The 18,181-nt window shown below is 38.2% G+C and overlaps 1 protein-coding gene across 5 annotated transcripts in view; it reads left to right on the forward strand.

The window, feature by feature from the left end:
- LOC105342542 (plexin-A4) overlaps window positions 1-18,181 on the forward strand; it is a 31,713-nt gene that overhangs the window by 6,843 nt on the left and 6,689 nt on the right. For all 5 annotated transcript variants that reach the window (XM_066082118.1, XM_066082120.1, XM_066082121.1 and 2 more), the window contains exons 3-25: window positions 58-243; window positions 638-766; window positions 2,411-2,511; window positions 5,286-5,424; window positions 5,576-5,741; window positions 6,639-6,735; window positions 7,713-7,830; window positions 7,992-8,123; window positions 12,563-12,682; window positions 12,817-12,916; window positions 13,012-13,190; window positions 13,381-13,532; window positions 13,660-13,774; window positions 14,027-14,175; window positions 14,666-14,833; window positions 15,263-15,377; window positions 15,484-15,744; window positions 15,912-16,070; window positions 16,392-16,632; window positions 16,910-17,064; window positions 17,360-17,550; window positions 17,894-17,971; window positions 18,077-18,143. In XM_066082118.1, the coding sequence (XP_065938190.1) occupies window positions 58-243; window positions 638-766; window positions 2,411-2,511; window positions 5,286-5,424; window positions 5,576-5,741; window positions 6,639-6,735; window positions 7,713-7,830; window positions 7,992-8,123; window positions 12,563-12,682; window positions 12,817-12,916; window positions 13,012-13,190; window positions 13,381-13,532; window positions 13,660-13,774; window positions 14,027-14,175; window positions 14,666-14,833; window positions 15,263-15,377; window positions 15,484-15,744; window positions 15,912-16,070; window positions 16,392-16,632; window positions 16,910-17,064; window positions 17,360-17,550; window positions 17,894-17,971; window positions 18,077-18,143 (3,318 nt within the window). The remainder of the gene's footprint in view (window positions 1-57; window positions 244-637; window positions 767-2,410; window positions 2,512-5,285; window positions 5,425-5,575; window positions 5,742-6,638; window positions 6,736-7,712; window positions 7,831-7,991; window positions 8,124-12,562; window positions 12,683-12,816; window positions 12,917-13,011; window positions 13,191-13,380; window positions 13,533-13,659; window positions 13,775-14,026; window positions 14,176-14,665; window positions 14,834-15,262; window positions 15,378-15,483; window positions 15,745-15,911; window positions 16,071-16,391; window positions 16,633-16,909; window positions 17,065-17,359; window positions 17,551-17,893; window positions 17,972-18,076; window positions 18,144-18,181) is intronic.

An 18,181-nucleotide genomic window follows, 5' to 3' on the forward strand; every position in this document is an offset into this window, starting at 1 on the left:
GGAAGGAAGATTCCTGTAGTGATAATTTTCAAACATGTTCTGGGGTTTTTTTTTCAGCCTTTTGACATTGATGATGATTACTGTGGGAAATATGACTTCAACACTCCCATCAACGGCCCAGAGTCTGTGAAAGCATCGCGGGCCATCGGGATTAACACCAGCGCCTCCTCCCTGATCGTGACCACCACGCACGCCGGCTACACCGTGGCATTCATCGGAACCAGGACCGGACATATAAAGAAGGTGAGACACACCACTTTCCTGACTTTTCTCATGCAGCACTCTGGGATAGGAAAGATGTTCACGAGACCTGTCTTATAAAAATAGCAAATAGATGGGATATTTCTCATGGTATATAGTACTGAGGTTTAAAAATGCAAGGAAAACGCAGTACTTTGAGCAGAGAGTGTTGAAATATTCTGTTATTGAAAATAATTTCCAGCATCTTGCACATTTCTTGACATTAAAAAAAAAAAAAATTCATTGAAGGGAAGGATAAATTGAGGATAGGTTTCCGCTTTTAGTTATATAAATGGCAGAATTGATTAGTTACTGGGGCAGGGATGTGCAATATGACTAGTATGAAATAAGATAGCTGTTCTAGACTTTTAACTTTTATGCAATTGATGTATTGTAGGTTTCAATCGAGTCTAGTGCCATTGCGAATGAATATGATGATGTTGCGGTAGATCCGGGATTTCCCATCCTAAAAGACATGTTCTTTGATGAGGATGAGCGACATCTCTATGTCTTGACTCCAAATAAGGTAAGCTAGGCAATACAGTGGAATCAGGCCATCATTCTGTATATAATTGTTTTTCCCTAACCTTACCTTTTACATTAGGTTGCTTGAAAAGGCTTTTGGACTATATAGTTTGAAAAAATATCAAAACACTACATGTTTTGTCCCATGATTTATTTGCAACAAACACTTTAAAATGTTTTGATAAACAATGTTTTTATTTAAATTAGAGTTTGATTTCATAAAATGTTAGCTTAAAATGGAAAAAGATATTGGTTCAGTCACTTTGATTGAATTGGATCAGTTGCATAAAGGGAAATAAAGATATTTATTGCTTGGCATCATCTAGGGATGAAGACTTTTGTCAACAGATTTAGTGTTTAATCATTAGCCATACATGAATTTGCCATAGAATCATCATTTTCATGGTTGATGAATGTTCTTTGATTTTGTGTTTACCAATTGCTTATTAAATTAACATCCCCCTCTATTTTTGGCACGTGTATAAGATTAAGAATGGGGTTTTTTTATGCCTTATTGCCTAAAAAGAACATCTTTTCCCTTACATTGTATACCCACAAGCCAGTAATATTTCAACTGCCCCCCCCCCCCCCCCCAAAAAAAAATTAAATGATATTCCAAAGAATTTTAGATTTTATCTGAAATACAATATCTGGTAGTGATTTTGGAATTAGGATATTAATCTAGATCAGTTTAAGATGTTAACCTTGTATAGATTTTCTTCATGGTCATGGCTGAAATGTGAGGAGACTGCAATATCAGTGGTACTGTCATTTAATGCTCTGTTTGTGTAGTTCATGCCACCAATTATTGTAGGCAGAATGGGAGAGAGTAGATTACCATCATATAAAAAAAGTTATCTTGTGAAAGATGGGCTTTTTCATGATTTCATTTTGACTTGATTTATTTTTTATTTTCGCCATCAAGATGAAAAGCCATTCCAAAAATATATTAGATATTATTTATTTCCTCAATACTTGATAAATTCAGCATATTCAAAACAGCCTTGACATTTAAAGCTAATATGAGGGGTTTTTAAAAGTTGTTTTGAAAGAGCTTGATACTGGTTAAGAAGCTGAAATGAAAAGCTGATTGCTGTGGGGAGCATTAGCAGACAATTTACATGGTAATGTTCAATTTGTATGTGATGAGAGTAGGCAAAGCTGAAACAAGGGGCTGTGATTGGATAGAGTGAGTGCAATAACAGCTCACATGTTGCTCACATGTTGATGGAAATGTCAGGATAAAAAAAATTATGTCTATGTCAATATGTAGTAAATGATAATAGCCACTTACTGAACAGAAATTATGTAGAGTTTTAAGTAATTGATGGAATACCCAGGTAGCATTCTTAGAATATAGTGTTATTGTATGTGACTAGCCAAATTATACACTGGTTTGTCATGAGCCGATTTAGAGGAGATGATTGGGGGGGGGGGGGGAGGTCCAGAAATAGACCTTGGAACCCCCCTCCCCCCCAACACCCAAGGCAAACAAAATTTTCGGTCAGACCACAGAAAAATTTCTCAATTCACACACACATATATATATGAATGTTGTAAAACAGTCTGTGATGATTTTTTTGGGTGTCCATTCATTTTAGTTATTTCTAGGTGTCACTCAAAGTTTCTGATTTTTATTTCACAGTTAGTGAAGATGGTGGTCCAGAACTGCAGTCAGTACACGACGTGTGAGGAATGTAAAGGGGCCAACGACACGTATTGTGGATGGTGCTCACTGGCGAACAAGTAAGACCACATTCATAGTCAAATAAGGGGTTGCTTAGAGACTTGTGATCGGCAATCAGTTAAAAATTGTAATCGGTTATCAATTTTTAATTGGAAAACACAAACTTGATGATTGATTGCTTATTATTACTGACACACGCAATGTTCCTCAGTTTTAGATAATTTTCCTTGATAGATTATTTCTTCTTTGTTTGCATTTAAACTGCACACAGTTAATGCCCAAAATTCAGGGTGCAGTATCAGGATATTTTTTGAGTCTATATATGGTAAATTATAAATCAAAATAGAAAAATATTATACTGGTATAACATGAAAATATAATTTTTGAATTACAATAGTGGAAATTTTCACATTGCGGAGATGGGGGAAAATTGAATAAAATAAATGATAGGTCGTGTCTGACTTTAAGTTGCAAAAAATTTGTAAAGAAAAAAAAAAGTCAGTAAAAGCATTTGAATATTTGGGGAGGGTAATATAAGGTGTTTTTTTCTTTGTTGAAAGTGTGTCAGTTTTAAACTTAATTAAAATAAAATCAAAAAGAATAAAATGATCAAATACTTTATATATATTTTTTCCCCATTACTATTGTGTACTTAAAGATCTGTGGAAAATGTTGGAAGTTTTGGTTGGGGGTGGGGGAGGTGTGAAGGAGTTTATATATAGGTAAAGAGGTTTTTTTAGCTGGATTTTTTATTGTATTATTTATCAAATCTAAAAAAGGTCATATATATCAACTTTATAAACGCTTGACACTTGTGATTGTTTCATCAGGACATTAAGTAATTTTGTTATTGTGTTTTTCCTTGTATGATAATTATATAGTGATTAAATTTCCGCTATTGTCATTTTCTTATAAGTGTCCTCTTAATTTCTAATTGTAACAATTATTATAATAATATAATGTCAAGAACCATAGTTAAATAATCAGAAAATCCCAACGTAGTGTGTATATCCAGCCACTATCTGCTAATCATGGCCAGACAATGCGTGGGGCTGTCAGATAGATACAGACAGCTGGCAAAGTGTTTTAAAGCCATCAAAGTTCATCCAATATAGATTCTAGGCCTATAGAGTTTCTGAGGATAATCCCCATTGTTTGATTCATTGCTGCCACTAAATGTCAAGTTCATCAGTACAGCACAGCTGACTGGAAGGCTAGACCATTGTTTATCACAATAGGTCAGGGACATTGCTCCCATCATGTTTAATGCCCAAGACCTAAAGGTGTCTGTCATTCTCTAATATGATCAAAAATTCATTTTCACACATATGTATATATGTATATTTTTTTTTTCACGTAACAGCCCATACTATTGACTTATCTCAGTAACTTAACCTCAGCTGCTGGTTTCTAGATGTGCAGTACCATATGACATGTTTGCCGAGCCATGCATCATTTACCTCTTGTTTGCCAATTATTGGCATTCACACTGTTGATAATGCACTTTTACAAAGCTCTGTGCTGAGCCCTTCAGTCATCTGATGTGAACTGTTTACATTGCTCAACCTCCCAAGTATTAAAGCAGGAAAACACAGATAAGGTCATTAAGATAACTGCCATCCGTCTGAGGATTCATTAGGCTCTAATTACTAAACAGGGGCTGAGAAGGAGAACTTTTGTTTTAGTGTGGGACGGGGTAGGATTGGTCTGGTGTCCTCACTGGCTAAGGCCTCTCAATTAGCAAGTTTGCCTGGGTCTGGGCAGGCTTTAGAATACAGACAGAGATCTCCAGAACGTGTGATATCTGTCAAAACATATTTGAGTGCCGAATCTATTAATGTCATGCTGCTTTGAAACAGTTGCCATGGAAATAAAGACAGATTACTGATTACAAAGAGAAAAAAATTGAAATAAGTTGTACAGCTTCTATGATTAGCCCCCTCATCCCACAAAGATGCTCCATAAATAAGAGAACAATGGCAGGCATTCAGTGGGAGCTTCCTGGGTCTGAGTGACACAGAGCAGAGCCCGCCACGACTTGTGATTTCTGACAAGCTTTGTAGCCTGGTCACAGATGGCTTCTGTAGATTTCATGCAGTGAAAACTATTCCTAAGATCTGCATTGTCTGGGGGTGGTTTTTATTAGCCTGGCATTACAAGACTTTGGGAAATACCAGGGAATGTTACAAAATCATAATTGTTGGTGTGTAATTTGAGATACATGTCGGTTCTGGATGTAGAAATGCAGGAAAACTTTTCATTGAAGTCTGATGTATCAAGGCCCCCACATTAAAATAGCTACCACCGTTGAAACTTTTTTGTATGCTAAAAGATGCATGAAGTCGATATATGTTAAGTGTACTTACTGTATTTCCAGGCATAAAGGTTGACACTATCTTTTTTCCAAGCTATCATGTTTCAGAATTACAGATTAACTATTAATAAAAATTTCAGTTGGCATGGAATCTTGTATGTGAAGGAAAACACTATTACAATTAAAGATTGTGATGTAAAATTCTCTCATTTGAAATTTTTTTTAATCCACCGGTACTTTTGTTTTAGCACAGTTGACTGCTAGGATAGCATGTCATTAAATCAGGCATATACTTTTTTTTGGACACAAATTAAGTCTAAATTTCATGTCATTTCATCAGAAACACTTCAATAATTGTGCTTGATGTATCAGTTGTCGGTGTTATTTTCGGCCAATCAAAATGGCAGATGTTATGACAAATTAAGGCTCCCGAGTTGATAATTTAGAGTTTTGTGACATCATTATCACAATTATATTTTGGTCTCTGTCTTAGTCTTACTTTCCTGGCTTCCGTTGTAGGTGTACCCTGGCCCAGGAGTGTTTGGAGTACAACTCGCCCCTGAAGTGGATGGGGTACAATGGGGAAACCTGTACCAAAATCACCCATGTATACCCGGACAAAATACAGAAGGACAACAAACTGGCAAAAACTACCACAGTAAGAACCAGCCCAAATTTTCTCTGATTGATAGAAAATTTGCAGGAAGATGAAATGGGGAGGGGATATATTTTTGTTTTCTTTTTTTATGGGGGGATGGGGATGGAGGGATGGGAGATAAACTGTGACATTACTTTTCCTTTTGTTTTAGTTGACGTTAAATATATCCAACCTCCCAACCTACATGGGAACTTACAAATGTGCTTTCCATGGCTATGGGAAGACAATTGAAACTGCAGCCAACAGAACCAGTCCCAACGTGGTGAAATGTGACACTCCGGTGCCTAATGAACTGCCTCCGTTTCCTACAGGAACAGGTATGTCCCCCGTCTGATGTATGGGCCTGTCTCCCTCTGACAGCTCATTGATTACAGATGTCAGCCCTTTGATTGGTTCATTAATTGGCTTAGAGGGCTTTGAATTCCAACATGCTGATAGCTCTGTTGTCAATCGGCTCTTTTTATGCTTATCATTAATGATAGGAGCTGAGAGAAAATGTGTTTATACAAAGATTTTACCGGAGGAATTATTAAGTGATGAACACAGTATATGTTAGATTAAATGTACAATATTTGAGTTTAAAATGTCTATGATACCGGTATCAGTTGTGTTGTTTTAACTTGATAGCATTCCAAGAGTTTTCTTATAAACTGTTCCTTATGACAGTGCTTTTATCTTTTGGTGCTTAATGAAGCTATCTAGACAAGTCCGAGTGTATTCAGTAGGATCTGCAATGATGACGCATCATGTTGGGGCTGCGAGAGGTCATTTCTCCGCGACCTCTCTCGGCAGCGAGATTTCATTCACTAGAGAATTCACATATCAGAGATGCCTGCCGTGATATTTGTAACACAAATGACTTAATGCATAGCATTGATCACTATCAGCAATATTTGCCTTGATTAATGATAATTTAATGGAGAATGACTCAGATTTGATATTGCATCTGAGAATTATGTCACAGGAAAAAAGAAATTGGAAGTTACGTCTGTCGTATTTCTGTATTAATTTTCCACAGCAGTACCCAACATAAAGCACACTTGATATAATAAATGTCAATGAAAGTGGTAGCCATGTTGTTGGGGAGATTTATACTGGCGACCACCACTCTGTATCAAATGATCACCGGCCTGCAGAGAATATAATTCAATAATAAATAAAAAATGAAAACCATATAATCATGTTGATTTGATTGTGTTTTATTTTCATTACAGACCACATCACAATGAGATTATCGGTGGTGATCATGGAACTTGACTTTGTGTCGGCCAACTTCACGTTCTTTGACTGTGAGGTTCACACCAAGCACTCGTAAGTGTTAGTGGCGTCACACCCCCAGAACCAAGGGTTCAGTCTCTTAGTGGCGTCACACCCCCAGAACCAAGGGTTCAGTCTCTTAGTGGCGTCACACCCCCAGAACCCAGGGTTCAGTCTCTTAGTGGCGTCACACCCCCAGAACCCAGGGTTCAGTCTCTTAGTGGCGTCACACCCCCAGAACCCAGGGTTCAGTCTCTTAGTGGCGTCACACCCCCCAGAACCCAGGGTTCAGTCTCTTAGTGGCGTCACACCCCCCAGAACCCAGGGTTCAGTCTCTTAGTGGCGTCACACCCCCAGAACCCAGGGTTCAGTCTCTTAGTGGCGTCACACCCCCAGAACCCAGGGTTCAGTCTCTTAGTGGCGTCACACCCCCCAGAACCCAGGGTTCAGTCTCTTAGTGGCGTCACACCCCCAGAACCCAGGGTTCAGTCTCTTAGTGGCGTCACACCCCCCAGAACCCAGGGTTCAGTCTCTTAGTGAGAGGGTTGTTAGGGGTGGAGTATTTGGGAAATAAAGGGGTTGCTCCACTAAATGCAGATGCAAAACTTTAGTTTCTGAGGCTGTCAGACTTGAATTTATTGAAAAAGATTAAATTTTATTTTTCATGTTTTTTAGTAAAACATACAAGTTGACATTAAACATACAACTTTTTTATTTTGGCAAAAATTTTGTAGAACTATTGCCTAATTCCAAAATTAATTGAAATTATGAAATGGTTTGTTTTTGTTGGACCAACATCTAGTAATAGGGGGTTTGTAAAATTGATGAGCTAAAATTTGAAGAAAAATCTTGAGCTTGATGTCATTAATTAAGAGACAAGTTTATGTTTTACCTTTGTATGTAGAGATATTCATTAGTGTTTAAATTTTATGCCTGAACAATAATGTACAGTACTGTATAAATCTTTAGGAATGAACTTTCTCACATTCTGAAGTGACAGATATTTACACATGTTTGTCCCTATGTTACAGCTGCTACAGGTGCACCTTCAGCGTGTTTAACTGCACCTGGTGCATCAAGAACCACCTGTGTACCCACTACCCGGTGATGGACTGTAGCACCAAGGACGACTTCATCGCCGGACAGAACGTAAGTCAATACACACAGTTATCTTCTAGCCTTTAGTTATCTTGGTACAGTAAGACCCCTGAAATACACTCTGGATGAAACATTAAATCAAGGTTGGACTGTGTAAATGTTAGTGCTGAGAGTGGCAGTGATTTTAGCCCTGTGTAATTTGGCTTTGACAGAGCGCTGGGATGACAGTTCCCCACGACAGCGGACCTAACTCATGTCCCAGTATCGATCCCAGCAAGCGGCAGAACCTACTGGTGCCATCAGGGACCGAGAAAATCATCTCCCTCAGCCTCAAGAAACTGAAGGTAAGGATAACAAGTGTCGGCCGGGACAATTAAAGTTAATTTACAGTAGAACATGTTGTTGAAGGGAAGCTGTAAACAGACATCTGTTCACAATTAAGTGATACTACAGACCCCGTAATCAATTCCCAGGGAGGGCTCTGTCATGGGATATAGGAGAGATTAAATCAATGTGAATGCTCTGGGTGGCGCTGTTCGTACATGTATAATCAAATATGGCAGTTTCTAAACAGATTACCTGGTTCACCTTGTTTTCCTTGCAAACAATGGTTCAGCCACTAATGCATCCTTTATATAGCCCTCAAGATATAAAGCAATCACCATGTCTGTATCTGCTCCAGAGATAATTAGAAATTAGAGAAACATTGAGTGTTCAAACTAGAGACAAAGGTTCTCCATAACATGTAAAAGATGTTTCATTGGGAGTTTGATGAAGATCAAAGTCAAATCCCTTAATTCTATTTGAACTTTGAGAAAATATTTTTTTTGGGGGGGGGGGGGGGGGCATTATTGCTTTAAGAACAGTTCTTATTAGCTCACCTGAGCCAAAGGCTCAAGTGAGCTTTTCTGATCACAATTTGTCCGTTGTCTGTCGTCGTTGTCGTCGTCGTTGTCGTTGTAAACTTTTCACATTTTCATCTTCTTCTCAAGAACCACTGGGCAGATTTCAACCAAATTTGGCACAAAGCACCACTAGGTGAAGGGGATTCAAGTTTGTTCAAATGAAGGGCCACGCCCTTTTTAAAGGGGAGATAATTGAGAATTATTGAAAATTTGTTGGTATTTTTCAAAAATCTTCTTCTCAAAAACTATTAGGCCGGTAAAGCTTAAACTTGTGTGAAGGCATCATCAGGTAGTGTAGATTCAAGTTTGTTCAAATCATGGTCCCCGGGGTAGGGTGGGGCCACAATTGGGGATCAAGTTTTACATAGGAATATATAGAGAAAATCTTTAAAAATCTTCTTCTCAAAAACTATTTGGCCAGAAAAGCTCAAATTAAAATGGAAGCATTCTCAGGAAGTGTAGATTCAAGTTTGTTCAAATCATGGTCCCCGGGGGTAGGGTGGGGCCACAATTGGGGGGATCAAGTTTTACATAGGAATATATTGAGAAAATCTTTTAAAAAATTTCTTTTAAAAACTATTAGGCCAGAAAAGCTCAAATTAAAATGGAAGCATTCTCAGGAAGTGTAGATTCAAGTTTGTTCAAATAATGGTCCCCGGGGGTAGGGTGGGGCCACAATTGGGGGGATCAAGTTTTACATAGGAATATATAGAGAAAATCTTTTAAAAAATTTCTTTTAAAAACTATTAGGCCAGAAAAGCTCAAATTAAAATGGAAGCATCCTCAGGAAGTGTAGATTCAAGTTTGTTCAAATAATGGTCCCCGGGGGTAGGGTGGGGCCACAATTGGGGGATCAAGTTTTACATAGGAATATATAGAGAAAATCTTTAAAAATTTTCTTCTCAAAAACTATTAGGCCAGAAAAGCTCAAATTTGATTTGAAGCATCCTCATGTAGTGTAGATTCAAGTTTGTTCAAATCATGGTCCCCGGGGGTAGGGTGGGGCCACAATTGGGGGATCAAGTTTTACATAGGAATATATAGATAAAAATCTTTAAAAATTTTCTTCTCAAAAACTATTTGGCCAGAAAAGCTCAACTTTGAGTGGAGGCATCATCAGGTAGTGTAGATTCAAGTTTGTTCAAATCATGGTCCCCGGGGGTAGGGTGGGGCCACAATTGGGGGGATCAAGTTTTACATAGGAATATATAGAGAAAATCTTTAAAAATCTTCTTCTCAAAAACTATTAGGCCAGAAAAACTCAAATTAAAATGGAAGCATCCTCATGTAGTGTAGATTCAAGTTTGTTCAAATCATGGTCCCCGGGGGTAGGGTGGGGCCACAATTGGGGGATCAAGTTTTACATAGGAATATATAGAGAAAATCTTTAAAAATTTTCTTCTCAAAAACTATTAGGCCAGAAAAGCTCAAATTAAAATGGAAGCATCATCAGGAAGTGTAGATTCAAGTTTGTTCAAATAATGGTCCCCGGGGGTAGGGTGGGGCCACAATTGGGGGATCAAGTTTTACATAGGAATATATAGAGAAAATCTCTAAAAATTTTCTTCTCAAAAACTATTAGGCCAGAAAAGCTCAAATTTGAGTTGAAGCATCCTCATGTAGTGTAGATTCAAGTTTGTTCAAATCATGGTCCCCGGGGGTAGGGTGGGGCAACAATTGGGGGATCAAGTTTTACATAGGAATATATAGATAAAAATCTTTAAAAATTTTCTTCTCAAAAACTATTTGGCCAGAAAAGCTTAACTTTGAGTGGAGGCATCATCAGGTAGTGTAGATTCAAGTTTGTTCAAATCATGGTCCCCGGGGGTAGGGTGGGGCCACAATTGGGGGGATCAAGTTTTACATAGGAATATATAAAGAAAATCTTTAAAAATCTTCTTCTCAAAAACTATTAGGCCAGAAAAGCTCAAATTAAAATGGAAGCATTCTCAGGAATTGTAGATTCAAGTTTGTTCAAATCATGGTCCCCGGGGGTAGGGTGGGGCCACAATTGGGGGGATCAAGTTTTACATAGGAATATATAGAGAAAATCTTTTAAAAAATTTCTTTTAAAAACTATTAGGCCAGAAAAGCTCAAATTAAAATGGAAGCATCCTCAGGAAGTCTTGATTCAAATTTGTTCAAATCATGGTCCCCGGGGGTAGGGTGGGGCCACAATTGGGGGATCAAGTTTTACATAGGAATATATAGAGAAAATCTTTAAAAATTTTCTTCTCAAAAACTATTAGGCCAGGAAAGCTTAACTTTGAGTGGAAGCATCATCAGGTAGTGTAGATTCAAGTTTGTTCAAATCATGGTCCCCGGGGGAAGGGTGGGGCCACAATTGGGGGATCGATTTTACATAGGAATATATAGAGAAAATCTTTAAAAATCTTCTTCTCAAAAACTATTTGGCCAGAAAAGCTCAAATTAAAATGGAAGCATCCTCATGTAGTGTAGATTCAAGTTTGTTCAAATCATGGTCCCCGGGGGTAGGGTGGGGCCACAATTGGGGGATCAAGTTTTACATAGGAATATATAAAGAAAATCTTTAAAAATTTTCTTCTCAAAAACTATTAGGCCAGGAAAGCTTAACTTTGAGTGGAAGCATCATCAGGTAGTGTAGATTCAAGTTTGTTCAAATCATGGTCCCCGAGGGAAGGGTGGGGCCACAATTGGGGGATCGATTTTACATAGGAATATATAGAGAAAATCTTTAAAAATCTTCTTCTCAAAAACTATTTGGCCAGAAAAGCTCAAATTAAAATGGAAGCATCCTCATGTAGTGTAGATTCAAGTTTGTTCAAATCATGGTCCCCGGGGGTAGGGTGGGGCCACAATTGGGGGATCAAGTTTTACATAGGAATATAAAGAGAAAATCTTTTAAAAAATTTCTTTTGAAAACTATTAGGCCAGAAAAGCTCAAATTAAAATGGAAGCATTCTCAGGAATTGTAGATTCAAGTTTGTTCAAATAATGGTCCCCAGGGGTAGGGTGGGGCCACAATTGGGGGATCAAGTTTTACATAGGAATATATAGAGAAAATCTTTAAAAAATTTCTTCTCAAAAACTATTAGGCCAGGAAAGCTCAACTTTGAGTGGAGGCATCATCAGGTAGTGTAGATTCAAGTTTGTTCAAATCATGGTCCCCGGGGGTAGGGTGAGGCCACAATTGGGGAATCAAGTTTTACAATCCTTAAAAATATTCTGGGAAAGTTTTCGGTCCAAAACTCAGTACTTAGTGTGAAAGCACAGGTTATGAGATTAAAGGTAGATTTAAGTTTGATGAAACCATGATTCCCTAGAGAATAGTGGGGCCACGAAGTGGGGAGGGGGGGTTTATAGGAATAGAGAAAAATCTTCTTACAGGTACAACAACAAAAGGGGCTTTACTAAAAAATAAGAGGTGGATAAAAATTGGCAGATTTTCAATTTTTTTTTAGTGTACTGTACTCAGTTGTCAAGATATTTTGATACTGTAATGCTAATTTGATCAGAATTAAGGCAATTGTTGCTCAGGTGAGCGATGTGGCCCCTGGGCCTCTTGTTTGGCTTCTGTCATAAAATGGCTACTGAATTTGGCTATGATAACAGCTGATCTGATAACTATTCTTATTCATGTGTAACTGTTATCCATTTATGTCATTAGAAAACAGATATCCATCAAAATGATATTAATGCTGATTGAGATTAGCAAATAGGGGAATGATTGAATTTAACAATGAAGGGGAAACTCAGCCACCATTGCATGTTTCTCTAAGAAAGTTTTAGTAGGAGCTGCTATTTGACTTTCATGTAATTTCAGTTGTCATGTAATTCTGATTTCATTTTTATTCTCAATAAGAATTTCTCAAGTTGTAAAAACTTTGATTTTGCAGCCATACCAAAAGCCAATACGCTGTGCGTTTGCATTTAACTCGCAAACAGAGCCCCAGGGAGAGATAGCCAACATGGTGGATATGGGGGTGGTGGTGATCATCAAATGTAAACAGACAAGGGTAAGTGCACAACATTAATGATCATCAAATGTAAACAGACCGGGGTCACTGACACCAATAACTCTACAGTCCAGCATTCTGTCTTATCGTTGGCCCGATGGTCTTAAGAATCATGATTCTTCTCCCCGTTTTAGTTCTTTTATCCTGGAGACTCGGAGAGCTACAATGTGCCTCTGAAGATACTTTGGGGTGATCAATATCCCAAACCACTGGACAATCCCCATAATGTACAAGGTAAGATCATCAAATCGTAGTCTTTCCCAGCTGTTGAAGGATATTTTAAGCTTAGAAGTTGACGTTGATGAAAATTTTATGATTATCATTTTCAGTAATAATGTATAAGTGTGAGAACATGGCCAGTAGTTGTGGTGAATGCCTGACCCAGAATGAGGCCTACTCCTGTGGGTGGTGTAAGAAATCCAACCAGTGCAGCCTACAGTCATCCTGTACCTCCACCAACAGCTGGCTACCAAACACCGAAAACTGTCCCAACCCCAGAATCACCAGGGTAAGTCACTCGGGAATTGTAAATTGTTTACATGGATCCTCGTACTACATGTTTTATTCATTATAAAAAATTATTTTAAAGTCAACATAACATGACGTAAATTTTATTTGGATAATTATATGGGTAAACATACTTTGTGTAACATTTTTTGTGTAGTTAAGGTAAGAACATTCTCTTCATCTGTTTTCAGATTTATCCCTTGTTTGGACCAAAGGAGGGCGGGACCTTACTGACCATTGAGGGGATAGATCTAGGCAAATCTTACGAGGACATAGTCAAGAATGTGGATATAGCAGGTGTTCAGTGCTCACCCATCCGCATGGAATACGTCGAGTCCAAAAAGTGAGTCAGAGTTCCACTCGGCATGGGGAATTCATTGAATAATTTTGCTATGCGTCTGTGATTGTAAATGTGATTCAATAGCAGCTTATATTGGGTTGTTCAATCTCCATTGTCTGTGTGTTTCCAGGATTGTGTGCACGACTGGTACGTACTACGGTCAGGAGGAGAAGAAGACGGACCAGGTTCGAGTGACGGTGGCAGAGAAGCTGACCGCTACTTCCAAGGAGGAGTTTACCTACGTGGTGAGTACATCACAGAGTTCGAGTCGGTTTTTCTGTTGTAGTTGCTCATTACATTTAAGGGAAATACATGTACTTTTTCCTTAACTTGCAAGAAGTCCAAAGTTCTGTAAACTAAAAAAAAGATGCAAAATGTACTTTGTTAAGAATAAATTTTCATTTAGTGGAATAATACAGAGTTATTAAGATAGCAAGTGAGTTAATTTTTTTTTCTTAATGCAACATAATTGTCATGTTTGCTCCATTTTAATCCAGGACCCAGAAATAACTGACATCACACCCACCCAGGGACCCAAGTCTGGAGGGACTAGGGTCACCATTTTTGGGAAGTACCTAAATGCAGGGACCGTCAGGAGAGCCTGCTTTGGCAATGAAACATTTGAGTGCAAGCTCATTGAGGAAAGGTATTGGCAAAAAAAAAAAAAAAAACAGAATTCAATTTTCATGTTGCCAAAAGCTGATCAATCTCAAAAAATTTTTATATACTGTGGTTACATTAGTTTTTATGAGCATCACTTTTGGTGTATATGCATGTATAGTGAAAATAACAGTTTCAAGGGCTCCTGGATTTGTTGCCAATGACACTATTTGTACAATATGCTATTAGATATTACAATTCAATGTTCACGTAATTTTGTGGTTAAACTTAACAAGGAAATCCATGAAAATAGGTATTCAACTAATAATTATAAAACCAGAGTAGTATCGGTATTTTTGTACACTTTGATTGTTACACTTGATTCTATGCAATTTAATATCTGTGTAGGGTCTTGAAAGATAGTGCTTTATACTTTAACAATGTAATTTTAGAGTGAGTGTATTCTATCAGAGTTTGTTTATAGTATGGACTGTGCTTTAGATTGATCACTAATCTTCCTCGTTGTTGTTCTCCAGCACGTTCAGCTCCCGAGTGACCTGTGTGACGGCCCCCTCCAACAGCGTGTTCACCACCGCCTCGCTCTACATGGACTTTGACAAACAGAGAGTCAACAGTTACTTCACCTACCGCTACGTGCAGGATCCCAATGTCACCGAGGTCAACAGGCGGATCTCTTTTGTCAGGTGAGATGGGGCTTTTAAATGTGAAACGGGGAAAATGGTTGTGTGTTAAAAAAATATTGAAATTAAAACCAATATACCGTCTTTAATGCATCAACAGCAGAGTGTAATAGTGACAATATAAAACCATTTTAACAAGACCTTAGACTTTCAGTAGGACGTAGTTATCTATTTCTTGCATCAAAACAAGTTAAAAATGATGCGGTTACAAGCGGAATTTGCACCGATTGCGTAGTCTTAGCTCAAAAGCCAGACAAATCTTGTTGATTTCAGAGAGCTATGGCTTAGTGGCTGACAATGAAATAGACAAGCCTATGTCACATTGCTGTGTAACACAACTACCCAAAGTCCAAGCTCTTGTTAAAATGATTCTACATTAAACAAAAATGATAAGAATTTTATGAATAATTGGGTTGAATTTTGGTTACATAGTGGAGGATTGAAAGTTCTTGTCCAAGGGAATGGATTTATACCTATCCAGAATTCCTCGCCCAAAATGGTCTTTTACAGAAGCAATCCCAACCAGGCAGTAACAGCTTACTATGGGGTAGGTCATCTCATCACACACAGTTTCTCTATATTCTGCTTTCAGCCAAATTTATGTTTGGAAAGAATATAAGAAAAGTTTTGACCTGTGTTTTTGTTGGTTTTAGGAATGTTTGGTCCTGAATGATGTGACCATGGAGTGCAGCACCCCCCAGGTAGAGCCGTCCATGGTCACCAAGCAACCCAACACCCCGGACAAGGCGGGCGTGGCCTTCGGATTTGTCATTGACAATGTCCAAAATATTCGTAACTTCAGTGCCACTCACGACGTGTTCTTCCAGATTTGTGCAGATCCAGAAATCAGCGTCTTCCCTAACGACAAAATCAAGTCCTTCCAACGGAAGAGCAATGAATATTTAACTATCAGTGTAAGTATTTCTGTATGGACATTTACAACATAGAAATTTCCTACTTGTATAATGGCATAAAAATTATTTTATCTCACTTCCAATTTATTAGTAACATAGTTTTGTTAAGTTTGTGTATTCTTTTTATTACCACTGTCACTGCTTATTGGCTGATGTTTGTCTTACAGGGAATAAACCTAGATCAGCTTCGCCTGGAAAAGGATGATGTGGTGATTAAAATTGGCAAAAGTGAGTGTAATATCACCTCCACAGGGAGACAGCTGACCTGTCGACCCCCAAGGGAACCTCCCTCCCCAATGAAGAGTGGACGCTACCCAGAAGTGGAGGTAAGTCACATAGTGGGGTCAGTGAATGGACTATTGGGCACAGGAAGATCCCTGACAATCAAATGTGTATTCTACATATTTATTGTTGATCTGAAATGCCTGTATATATTTGGTCATATTAGTGAAATAATCCTTGGTGTAGTGTATCATCAGGTTTTCATTCAGTATACTATGTTTTTTAGAATTCTCTTTGTATTATGAAAATTATATTGAAAATTATACTCCATCAGCAGAAATCAATGTAACAAGCAGCCAGTAATTGCCTAGGTTTTCTGTATGTGTAACTTCAGACTAAATATATCTTTTTTTCTGTTACCACAGGTGACCATCGGTAAAAACCTGACGTTCTTTGTGGGCTTCCTGAAGTATGAGGAGACGGAGCTGGCCCTGCCCCTGGAGTACATCATCATGATCAGCGTGGGGGGCGGGGTCCTGATCCTGTCCGTCATTGTCGTCATCATCATGTACAGGATGAAGAGCAAGAAGAACAACAGCATGATGAGGAAGATGCAGATACAGATGGATAACTTAGAGTCCAAGGTGGCCAAGGAATGTAAAGAAGGTAAGACTTCGTGATGCACTAAGAAATCCTCCCGACCAAGATCTCTTGAGCTTGAGGACAGGCTAGTCTTGCCAATTGACTTCTTTGTGAATTATTGTAAAATTTGATGCAATAAGTAATGCAAGGATCATAAGATGAGTTCAGCTTCATAAATTGAACCCGCCACACCATATTTTAACCTTATGTTTTAATTAGAGCATGCAAGTTCTTTATCTAGGTAAATACAGAGCTGTTCAGTACTGAAGTTAAACATTTCTATTAATCCTATAAATTTCAGCCTTTGTGGTGCTGCAGACAGACATTGACCAGCTGATGAACGACTACATGTCTGGTAACAACGCCATTCCTTTCTGGGACTACCGCACCTACTGTATGAGGGTCCTGTTCCCTCAGGATGGTGACACTAATCACCCAGTTATCAAAGATCTGGAGGTCAGTGGCTGAACTCTGTTTTCTATAGATACTTTTGTTTCAACCAATCACATAGTCAATGTTTCAAAAGCTATGCTATGGCAATTTTGGGGACCTTTTCCTTCTGATATCCAAGGGGTTCATAGTATGCAATATTTAGGGGGAAATAAGGGACATAATTGATGAATAATCAATGAACAAACATGTAAAAATAGAATCCTGATTCTCCTTTTCTTTAATGAAACATTTGTTGTCATTGGTTTGGAATGGGGAACTACATATATTCGATAGTCAAACCTGCTTTGTCCTTGATTAGGTGGATTACGCTAGGCGAGATAATGTGGAGAAAGGACTGAAGCTGTTCTCTCAGCTGATGAGCAACAAGACATTCCTGTTGATCTTTGTGCGCACACTGGAGGGACACAAACAGTTCAAGATGAGGGACCGGGTCAATGTAGCCTCCCTCGTCTCTGTGGCCCTGCAGACCAAGATGGAGTATGCCACAGAGTAAGTCAGGATTTAAACCTCACGCTTTAACCATGTCCTGGGGTCATAAAACTTAGACAAGCTCAATTTTGATTTCGGTGTTACTTTTCCAATAGGAATATATAGTGGAAAAGTGAGAATGAGTTAAAAAAATAAAAAAGAGCTTATCTAAGTGTTATGGCCACAGGGTCTGGCTGCGATTGATTTGCAGAATTCAAAATAGTTAATTGTTTGCTTACATTCATTTACTGTGTTTAAGTACCTTTCTTGTAAATTATGTGTATTTTTGAAAATGAGCAATTTGTTTATAAATAGACTGTAAGTATTTACAATTACATGTATGCTTAAATATTTCTTTTTACAGTATTCTGAAAACGTTATTAGCAGAGCTTATAGAGAAATCTGTGGATGGTAAAAATCACCCCAAACTACTGCTAAGAAGGTAACAAACTCTCCATGTGAAAACAAAAACAAATGCAAAATACTTGAGGCCTTTGTTGTGTGACTTGTACCTACCAGTAATTGTGTTTATTCATTGCGTTTCTAGAACGGAGTCTGTGGCAGAGAAGATGCTAACAAATTGGTTTACATTTCTACTGTACAAGTTCTTAAAGGTAAAGTTTCAGTTTTCATCTTCTCGTGTTCATTGATA

This window comes from Magallana gigas, chromosome 4 (genome assembly GCF_963853765.1).
Source record: "Magallana gigas chromosome 4, xbMagGiga1.1, whole genome shotgun sequence".
Lineage (NCBI taxonomy): Eukaryota > Metazoa > Mollusca > Bivalvia > Ostreida > Ostreidae > Magallana > Magallana gigas.